This window comes from Cyanistes caeruleus, chromosome 3, assembly GCF_971803275.1.
Source record: "Cyanistes caeruleus chromosome 3, bCyaCae1.hap1.1, whole genome shotgun sequence".
NCBI lineage: Eukaryota > Metazoa > Chordata > Aves > Passeriformes > Paridae > Cyanistes > Cyanistes caeruleus.
In genome coordinates, this window is record NC_141703.1 from 109132187 (window position 1) to 109143055 (window position 10869).

The 10869-nt window shown below is 43.5% G+C and overlaps 1 protein-coding gene and 1 long non-coding RNA gene across 3 annotated transcripts in view; one reads left to right on the forward strand and one right to left on the reverse strand.

Moving 5' to 3' along the window:
• Window positions 1-5843, forward strand: part of HTR1F (5-hydroxytryptamine receptor 1F) — a 103434-nt gene extending 97591 nt beyond the window's left edge. For both annotated transcript variants that reach the window (XM_023945705.2, XM_023945706.2), the window contains one exon: window positions 1854-5843. In XM_023945705.2, the coding sequence (XP_023801473.1) occupies window positions 1892-2995 (1104 nt within the window). In that variant the 5' untranslated portion in view covers window positions 1854-1891 and the 3' untranslated portion in view covers window positions 2996-5843. The remainder of the gene's footprint in view (window positions 1-1853) is intronic.
• Window positions 1-10634, reverse strand: part of LOC111942591 (uncharacterized) — a 105608-nt gene extending 94974 nt beyond the window's left edge. The window contains exons 1-2 of the long non-coding RNA XR_002870607.2: window positions 10239-10634; window positions 6665-6879 (exon numbers count right to left, since the gene is read on the reverse strand). This is a non-coding gene — a long non-coding RNA (uncharacterized LOC111942591). The remainder of the gene's footprint in view (window positions 1-6664; window positions 6880-10238) is intronic.
• Between the last annotated feature and the right edge of the window lie 235 nt (window positions 10635-10869).

Sequence of the window (10869 nt, forward strand, 5' to 3'; positions counted from 1 at the left end):
ATCTACCCACACTATCTTCCTTACTCCACGGTCTCAAACTGAAGAATCCTTCAAAAATGATTAATCAGCTTTCATTAGCTCTAAATTGCTTTTTTTCCTTGCTTGCAATTAAGGACTAATATCCAAAGAGTTAAAAATTTATAAGGTGATTAACCATAATGAGTAACTGTTTTAAAGTGTGATCAACTGCTGAGTATCAACAGATATCCTAGTTTTTCCCAATAAACTTTTTTTCCCTATGTATTTGCACAAGCTCAAAAAGGAAGATTTATTTAGGAAAGGTTGAACACTTACCAGATAATAGCATATGTGTCTGTCCTTTCCCTAGAAGCTATAGACAAAAATATCTCCAAAATAGAAATCAGAGTGGATTCAGAAAGTTTTAAGGTGACATTGACATGATGAAAAATGTATTTTTACACCAGTAAAGTATATTTCAAGTTCAGAGAGAGGAACACAGAAAGCACACACATGTTGTGATCAGCTCATGTACAGGACAAAAATCTGCTCAGTAAATACCACCAGATAAAATGCATTTCCTTTCCTTCCATTCAATTAAATGTTGGTCAGCTGGTGCTAAAAATATTTTTGAGTAGTAAGTAGCACATTAAGCAGTGCCCAGGTCAAAATATCAAACCAAGTGAGTGAGTTGGGTCCAAGACTATAAGCAGTAAATGAGATTCTTTTCCAGCCACTCCAGCATAATATCAAAAAGCTTTAGTTATATTATTGAAACCAAATTTCTAAAAGAAAAAATAATTTCACATGTTTCCATACATGTGGCATCCAATGTAACACAAGTGCAACTCACTACACTCAAAAATCTGTCAGAGATAACCCCACTTAGGGGTATTCACCACTTAGGGATTCATCAAGCAGATATTACACAAAAAATTACAAGTCAACACTCACTAGAGGATGAAACCTGACCCTCTTTGGAGTAGAGCTTGCCACTCACAGTCAAAGCTGGAAACTCCAATTCAGCTGCACTCTGCAGGGTACTCAGAAACTCTTCTTGATAAGAACATATCTCCAGAACACAACCAAGAACTTATGTCATCAGTATTGCCCTGTATTTTTCTTCCTGAAGAGCCATAGGAGGAGTTAGGCTATTTCCATAGAGAGAGTCATCAGCAGAACAAGTAACATCCAAGTTTTCTGAAGTTTTCTTTGGCAGAAACCACAGAACAGCAAAACTTGAGGAAAAGTAGAGATGTTCTCAGGACTCTAATGTTTATATTATACTTCAATTAGACAATAAGTGAACCATTTGAAGCTTTAAAACATATTAAGCTGTTTCATTTTAGAGATGTGTAAGAGGAAGACATAAAATGACACTTTCATCACACAATTTTTTTCTTCTCCTGTTTGTACGGTGTCACCCTGGGACATACGGCAATGTTTCACATTTCTGTTTTCTCTTCAAAACTATGTCCCAGTTAAGAAATCCCATCTTTAGCTAATACACGAAGAATGAGTCATTTATTGATGGGGGAAAATGAGTCTATACGGGGAAAACAAGCATTATGCCTGCTGGATTAATGTTTTCAACAGCCATTACGTTGCTTAGTGGAGCAGACAGCATGAGCCTAAGAGTAGTATTAGTGCTTACTTTAGGATGAGGTTGTTCACATTTAACCAGGTTCAGGACTCCTCTACAAAGCATTCAGAATAAGTGCTTTTAGCTGGAGGGGAAATAAGTATTTTTAGCCACTTGACGAAACAGGCTGGAGTCTGGAGCCAGAATAATTTCTAATGATAAGTCTGAACTTCTTGCAAGCTTAGGGCCATCAGTCTTTTAAGATGACAAAAATCAAGGGTGCATTATCTGAATGTTTTTACTTTTCCAACAGGTAACTGCTACAGGTAAAGATCGTCTTTAAAAGCAAACATGGATTTAATAAACTCAACTGAACAAAACATTACATCAGAAGAACCTTTCAAATGGGCAACATCCAAGATTCTCATTTCCATTACCCTGTCTGTGCTTGCTCTAATGACAACGGCCATCAATTCTCTTGTGATGACTGCAATAATTGTGACAAGAAAGCTCCACCACCCCGCCAACTATCTAATCTGCTCTCTTGCAGTGACTGACTTCCTTGTGGCAGTCCTGGTGATGCCCTTCAGCATTGTCTACATTGTAAAGGAGACCTGGATCATGGGGCAGGTGGTGTGTGACATTTGGCTGAGCGTGGACATCACGTGCTGCACTTGTTCCATCTTGCACCTCTCCGCCATTGCTTTGGACCGGTACAGAGCGATCACGGATGCCGTGGAGTATGCCCGGAAAAGGACACCTAAGCACGCTGGCATCATGATAGCAGTTGTATGGATCATATCCATCTTTATCTCCATGCCACCTTTGTTTTGGAGGCACCAGACAACCAGCAGGGAGGACGAATGCATCATCAAACACGACCACATTGTTTCCACCATTTACTCCACATTTGGCGCCTTCTACATCCCGCTGGCCTTGATCCTGATCCTTTACTACAAGATCTACAAAGCAGCAAAGACATTTCACAGGAGAAGCGTCAGCCGGATTGTGAGGGAGGAGGGTGTGAATGGACAAGTCCTTTTGGACACAGGTGAAAGAAGCACCAAATCAGCTTCAATGCCCAGCACAACAGAGAAGACCTCAGATCCCGTGGCGAGCTCTGATAAAATCAACATCACCCTACGAAGCCCCAGGTCTGAATCCAAGCATGAGAAGTCCTGGAAAAAACAGAGAATCTCCAGCACAAGAGAGCGAAAGGCAGCAACGACGTTGGGTTTGATCTTGGGAGCATTTGTGATCTGCTGGCTCCCGTTTTTTGTAAAAGAAGTAGTTGTTAATACCTGTGAAACATGTCACATCTCAGAAGACATGTCTAATTTCTTAGCATGGCTGGGATATATAAACTCTCTCATTAACCCTTTAATCTACACAATCTTTAATGAAGATTTCAAGAAAGCCTTCCAGAAGCTTGTACGGTGTGGGCAATACCTTTAAGAGCTTTTGTTCATCTAAGGAGAACATAGTCATTGTTTTTTAACCTGTATAAATTTATATAACTGAGATGGCATTTGTTGTATTTAAGGCAAAGCACCAGGACTCTGCATTTACATTATAATGACTTCTTTTGTATAGGTAATATTGGGAGCATTAATTGCCCAAGTTTTAAAGAGATGGATCATCTGGGATTGGTTTTGCTCTAGAAAAAGAGGTATTATATTGTGGCTCTGATCCAGTTGGGATTTGCACAACTGCCTAGCTTGAAGCATAAGGTATTACTGTAAATGTCAAGGAAATACGCACTTCAAGTAAACAAAGAAACAAAACTTTTTTAAAAGTAACCCTCAGTCATCAATGAAATGTTAAGTAAAACAACACACACTTTTAAACCCTACTGATGGGTATAAGATTCTATCTTATGATAGAAAATACACCATGGAATGACAACATGATTTTAACAGTCTGGCACAGGCCTGCAGCATAAAGCCAAGTCATTCACAGCCAAGGGTAGTAGCTTTAAATATATCTACCATCATCCCATGTCAGCCAGCTGAGTGAGCTGCAGCCCTGCCTTGTCCCATAAATGGACTTCCCTGTCTTACACAGCACCCCAGCAGCAGGCAAGGGGCTGTCACAGGTTACCAGTTTCACAGCAAGCCAGTGTTGGGAATACTCTGCCACTGCACACCCACAGCAGATGTGAGCATAACCCCAAGAAAAACAGCCAAATATCTGGGGCACCCTCAGTGAGCTGGGAACACAGAGTACCCAGTGCTCTGAGATACCCCTTCTGTGGGGAAGGGAAGGCTCATAAAGGGCAGCTGATTCTCCTTGTGGAGATATTAGAAAGGAGAGAAGCAGGAGACAAGGAGACACTCCTTCCTCCATGTCCTCAAACCTGGCCAGGCACAGAGCCTGTGACCTGCAGCACCACACCAGCCACAGCTCATGGCAGGGCTGAGCACTGCTGACAGAGGGTGGCTTAGGGAGGTTTGAAGAACTAGGGCTGGCAGCTCCAGCTCAGCATGTTCAGCCCTCCATCCTCAAAGCCTGATTCCCCTGAGCCCCAAGCACCAGGGCTGTGCTCCCATTCCAAGCAAGTGAGAAAGCACCACAGGGCTGGCAGCGTGGGTCTCTGGAAAAGGCTGTGATGCACATTCTGCAGCAGGAGCAGAGGGAGTGACCTCAGTATGTACTGCACACCTGGGCAGGGGAGCCTGTGGGATGCTCACCTCTAAACCCCTTCTTCCCCCAGAGCACCCATCCACATCCCCATTCCCAGCAGAGTTAAAAAGGCATTACAAGAACTTCAGCCTGCCCTAACTTATTTAGTCAAGGATGGCTCAAACAAATCCTTTCCAAGGCCTGAAAGATGGCAGCTTGGCCAATCCTGACTGACATGCTCAAGATGCCAAGCCATAAAGTTGTTAAGAACCACACCAAAGCCCAGGTTTTGCACTTTTCAGGAAAAACATATTCATGCTGTGTCACTAAGAGCCCAGTTTCAAATTCTTTGTCAGAATTCAGTGCTGCCTCACAGGAACTGGGACTTGAGGGCCCTTACAGGGACTCCAAACCCCACTGTCAATAGCAGCAAAAGTGCTCCAATTTGGCACCTGGGCAGCAGCCAAGGGACACCACAAAGGAACTAAGACATAACAGCACCATGGTCACCTTCAGTTGGGGAAAGGTGTCACTGTCCCTTGAAGCTGTTCTTCCAAGAGACTTTCAGGGATTTGCATTAGACAAAAAAAGAAAAACACTGGAGAGAAGTCATCACTGTTGTTTCTCCCCCTCTCCCTCCTCTGTATTACAAAATCTGGAGTTTGTAATAATTTTTGTATTTTCCCAACTGACTACCAGCTGACACAACACCTGGTCAGAGGGGTTTCCTGCAAGACGATGAGGTTTGAAACTTGAGATACTGATTTGTTTCTGTCACTTGCAACTTACTGTATTCTGCTTTCACATCAAGGTCCAAATGAAATGCTATTCAGAATTATCAGAAACAGTGCATTTGCTTTGCCATTGATTTTAATGCAGCCAGGAATCTAATGGAAAGCTCACTTGTCACAACATGGAGCTCTAGCACAGCAGTGGCACAGCTAAATTTTGAAGATCCTGGGATGCGACAGAGTGGAATTGGCTCATGCTCAGTTCAAGCCAGAACACTTTATTACCATTGCAGTCAGAGCACAGTCTCTGCAGCCCCCATGACCTCAGCACTGGCTGCATTATGCTGAGAGAAAAAATTGCTCTCAGCATCAGCTATCGCCAGAAAGAGCCATGAAATTTAGCTTTCCAAAAGGATTAGCAGATTAGCAGTGGGCAGCACAGAAAACCCCACTAAATCACTCACTCTTGAAGACCTCTGTTTCCCACATTTCCTGAGCCATAACCCTGGGTGTCTTGGGGGAATCCATCCCTCTCCCCCTGGCTCTCCCTTTACGGCTGCTGGAGTACAGGCTATATTGTTTATCCTCTTACTCGTAAGATGCTTGACAATATCTTGTGAAATCAAATTGGAAGAAAAAATAGAGGCTGCTTTTCAGGAGAAAAGATACTTAAAACACTCATTTAAATAATAATGGGTGAAGTTCAAAGGAACCATATGTAGATAAACAGAAAATAGCTGTCATATGCACTGTTAACAGTATTATACTCTGAAACTAATTAAGCTGCTAAACATTTCTCAAGATGCAAGGTGGTTTCTTTTGTATAGTTTTCACTGAGCTGTATCTGCTCATCCTTCAACGCAGCAGTGGGAGAGGCAACTACAAGAAATCTGATCAAACAAGTGGGCAGTTATTCCATTAAAAGCACTTGTGGCTTGTGGACCATCATTTCTTGGTGTCTGACTGCGACTCATCACTCATTCCCTTACAGAACCCACTGTGCCAAACACTTCCCCACACAGCACCACACAGTTATCATTTCATCTCTAGCATTTACCCATGCATGTGATGCATCCAGAAAAAAAACAAGAATTCCCCTTTCAAAATGGATAAAGGTTAAGATGTCTGCAGGATGCTGCCTTTCCTCACACGAGGCACACAGGCTTCCACTGGACCTTAGCACCAGGTTCAAGGAGCACAATGGAGCAAGATTTTATGCACTGGAGCTAAGATTTTTTTGCAAGTAGCTCTGTGCCCTGTGAGAGTTCAATCTCAGTAAAGAGAAAAAAAAAAAAAAAGTGTCTGGTTTCCCACCTCTGTCAGAAGACTGAGTGTATTTCAGGGAGAGGGTTTACATGTTCTCCAGAGTTTGCACAAAGCTTCCTGGGTCACTATTTCTGCTGCAGCTGCCCTCCCCTTTGCTGTTTGCTGCCCACCCGTCGGTTTAGATTTCTTCCAACACCCAGAGAACTGGATTTGGAGCAGCTGACCCACTCTCCCACTTCAGCTTTCTCAGAGAATGGTTCCTAAAGCAGCTGTGAACATGATATCCAGCTCAGGTGGATGGTTTACTAACAACAAGCAGTTAGACACACCTCGTTATGCTGTACCCATTTCTTTGCCTTTCCTCCCTGCCAGATGCTTTATTGGTGTCCTTTTCTCTTGAGGATGGCATATCCCTTACAAAGAGCTTGGGGACTCAAAAATATATTTGTTTTAGTGATGCAGTCACACTTGTTAACACATGACTGTACCACCCAGAAACACCCACCTCATCCAAATGCGCTTTTGGCAGTCACTGTCTTCAGCTGGTGCCTGATTGTTCTCGGTGCTGGGGAGGTGCACGGAAATAGCTCTGTGCCAAATTATTTTCTCCAGTAGTTACAAACTCAGCACATTATTTCTAGGCAAGTACACATTACTACTCGACCTCTGCACGTCAGATTCCCCTCGCAGAAGAGAAACAGAAATTCACTGCTGTAGCTGCTGAAAAAAAAAAAAAACAACAAAAGAACAAAAAAGGGCTTTTCGGAAGTCTGCACACCAAAGAGTAAGTCCTGCAAGAAAGTGAGAGGAAACCCTTGTAGCAGCCCTGTAAAGATTAACAATCCTAACACTTGTGTCAGTTCTGCTATAGGGGCAGTACTACCAACAGCAGAACTGCTAAAAATTACCAGCAAGATGTTGATATCTCCTCCCCTGTGAAATGCTGAAATTAACTAAACCAAGTAATTTTTTTCAGATTTGCCATTGTCTTCTGGAGAGCCAGGATCAAATTTCTTATTTTGCTCCTCCACCAGGAAAGCTAAACCTCCAAGAGAAACATTTTTTATTTTTTTTATTTAGTGTTTCTAACCATCATAAAGACACTCAAAAAAGCTAAAAATTGATGATACTGATCTTGGCTAAGAGGAAAGATTACAGAGAACAGAACAAACAGAAGTCAGCAGCAAGGGCTGTGAACAGCCAAGGTTACCAGCAAAATTCAAAACAGACTTTCTGGTGTTGAATCTCCCACACATAATGGACATCAGTGACTGAAAGAAACTTTGTATCCTCACTTTCTATCCTAACTTACTAAAGTATGAGTTTCATAAATTTCAGTTGTTTACTTCACATTCTAATGAGTTACTTCTTAAGTAAGAACTCTGCAACTCAGGAAAATTTCAGAAGGGAATATTTTCAGGCAAGGAAAAAGTACTGTGTTTCATTAGTCAGAGTACATTAGTACAATTATGAATTCAAAATTCTGTTTGGGGCAGTGTAAAGTCAAAGATGCTGCTAATTGAATGCTATTGCTTTTTATCCACTAATAGCTTAAACCAATTGTATCTACTCTTGTTTATAATATAATACTATTATATATATTATATATAAGCCTAAAATATAGTTTTGAAGGTATTCACTGCTATGCACCAGATGGGAAGTACTAATAAAAATTAGCCTCTCTTTCCACTTTAAAGCACGTTACCTCCTATACATGGATGATATTTTCCCCTCACTAAATTAAGACTTTTTCCTTTCTTCCTGTACACCCATTTATCTGAAACTCAGAGCTGTATTTCATGGTTTGGGTTTAAAGATGAAAAACATGTTTAACACCACAAAAAGCGCTAACTGCTAATGCTAGAAGAGGGATTAATCTTCTCACTTTCGGTTTAGATCATGACTGGTGGTAGACATTTAATGCAATAGCTGGTTCTGTGCTGGCAGCACTCCAAGATGCAAAAGCTGTGGCTAATTTGTATGACAGCAAGCGTCTGCTAAGCAACTCACTCTTGGCTAAGCCTGGTTTCCCATCTTTCACAGCACAAAGCTGCATGAAACAGTCCACGGCCATGAAATAAGGAATCAGCCAGTTTGCACTCCAGCTGTTTCTAGTCTGGCAGTCACTGGAAGATAGTTGCCCACAAACTCACACCACTAACCAACAGCAGCAAAGCTGTGCCTGCATCCACAGCAAAAAAAAATATTTCATCTACTACTTTGGAGACAGCCTGAACTGACTCATGAACAGGTGGGATCAACACAGAGCAGCACTGCTCCCAGCCAGCCACAAAAAGAGATCCCTTCAAGGATAATGCCAGTGATTAGCAAAACTCTGTTGAATTAAAGCTCTGGTCAATACAGTGCTTGCATTCTCTGCCATCAAAAAGGTCACTTCTGAAGCCTGAGGTGATCCATCAGCTTAGATATACACAAAAATACTGGAATTTAAGATAAGAAAAATTCAAGCTAAATGTTTTCAGGTTGGGGATTTGTCTTCCACATCTACTTTAACATCCAGTAAACCGTGGTCATTTTGAACCCAAAACAGTTTCCCAAGATATAACACCTAAGCAAGACTTCATTTTTTCACACACATAAATATAAGATATGTTACTATTGGACTGTTTCAAATCTCTTTCATTGATGGTCTCTTGCATTTTGACAAGTATTTATTTCATCTGGTTTTCAAAGTGTAGAAGAAATATTAATTAATGAATTATCTTAGATAGGTCTTATCTCATTTTTATGGTTAAAAAACAAAAAGCTAAGGGAAGAAGGCAGCCAGCATCTAGTCCTGAGGTCCTGGGGTGGAGGATGGGAGGGGAAGGAAAAGAATGGGAAGGGAGAACAGGAATCCCTTTGTTAACTGCACAAGGAATCACACACACAACTGTTTGAGGGATGAAAATGAGAGCTGTGGAGCAAAGCAAATCAGGAAAGGGGAAGGAGGAGGAGAACAGGGAGAGAGGAAGACTGATCAGTTTTCTCCTTATAGGGCCTGGCAGCCTTGAAATCAACTTGCATGAACTCATCACAGCTCAGATCCAGCTAACAGAAGTGCCAGTTCACTTTGGAGCTGCCTGGCACCTCCTGGAGCTGAGAGAGGGAGAGGAGGTGGTTTTGTCACCTCCATCCCACACAGGGTCAGTGCAGCACTGCACAGCCCAGCACACGTCATCCTGCTCCAAGACTGCTGTGACAACTCTGGTCAGCACCAGCCGTGCTCAGCCAGTGAGGCTGGGGAACTGCAAGTACTGAGACCTTGAAAGGTAAAACAACAGAGAAAAATAAAATATAAAAAAAATTAGTAGTAAGAAAGGATATCTTAAAATCTTATCTACATTCCAATGCCTTCCCATCTTCTTAAAAGGTACCTCAAGTACCTGGAGAGCTGAATGGAGACTTTGTCCCTTGCTTTAGACATGGCAGGGATAGATGCTCAGCTTGTTTTGTATTTCAGAAGTACAACTTACACAGTCAAACCACTACAACATTTCTTACTCTTCTTAGTTAAATACCCCAGTGTATGCCAATCCTCCTCAGCCCCTGCCAGCCTGGCCCTCGCCTGTGTCTCCAGCTCACTGAACATGGTGTTAAAGCACTCCATAACAATTTACTCCAGCACTCCTCTCTTTCACTTGACTGGAGAAGAATAACAAAAAGCAACTGAAACACCCTCCAAGCTCTAAAACTGCAAATAGGGCATAAAATAGAAACAGAAGGAAGCAGTCTAGATTTAAGAGAAAATAAATCAAGTGACACTCCTGTGAACCGCCCTTTCTATTCACTCCACTCCACGCTCTCTTCTCACCCAAAAGTGTGCACTGTGAGGGAAGGGGGAAAGTTATTTCAGTAGCAGGTTTGACTTATTTTGTATAGATGGACTTTGTATAAAGATCTCTCGTTTAAAGATCCTTCAGGGGAACGAGGAAGGCTGTGAAATGATAACCTGCTTTGCCTTCTCTCATCCTCAGCTGTACTAAGAAAACCAAGGAGGAGCGAGGCATTGACTCAGGTGCATACAGGGAGACACAGCACAGACGAAAGGGAAGAAGGAGGAAGGAGCAGGCTCTCACTGAAGGCTGGATCTCACGGCACAGCGCAGCTTTGCCTCAGACAGGACACCGGGTGAGGGGGCAACCCCAGCCCCCGTCCGCAGGCAAGAAACCAGGAGGACAGGAACAGGAGGAACGGGAGGCGATTCGGGGCTGGGATCGCCGTGCCAGGCCCTGGAGCCGCTCGCTGGGGATGTGCCGGGCCGCGGAGCCTTTTCCCGGGCGGGCGGGTCCCTCTAGCGGCACCTGAGGCCGGCACTGGCCTCGGCCGAGCTCCCGGGCCTTGCCCGCCCAGTCTGGGGACAATCCCGCGGGTCAGCCCCGGCTGCCGTCCCCACACAGCCGCCTGGTCGGGGCGGGCCCGGCTGGCAGCCGAGCCCCGCTCCCCGTGTCCCCAGCACGGCAGCCCTGGCGTGGGAGCCAACGTGGCGGCATGGGGGGAAACCATCAGCACCAGCATGGGACCCCCTCTTTCACAGCACAATTCTCATGTCTACCCGCAGCCCCCTTCAGTAGGGTTTATCAAAGAATCGTAAAATACACTGAGCTGAAAGGGAACCACAAGAATCATCGAGTCCAGCCCCTGGCCCTGCACACCCCAATAACCACATCATGTGCCCAAGAGCTTTGTGCAAGCATTTCTTGACCTCTG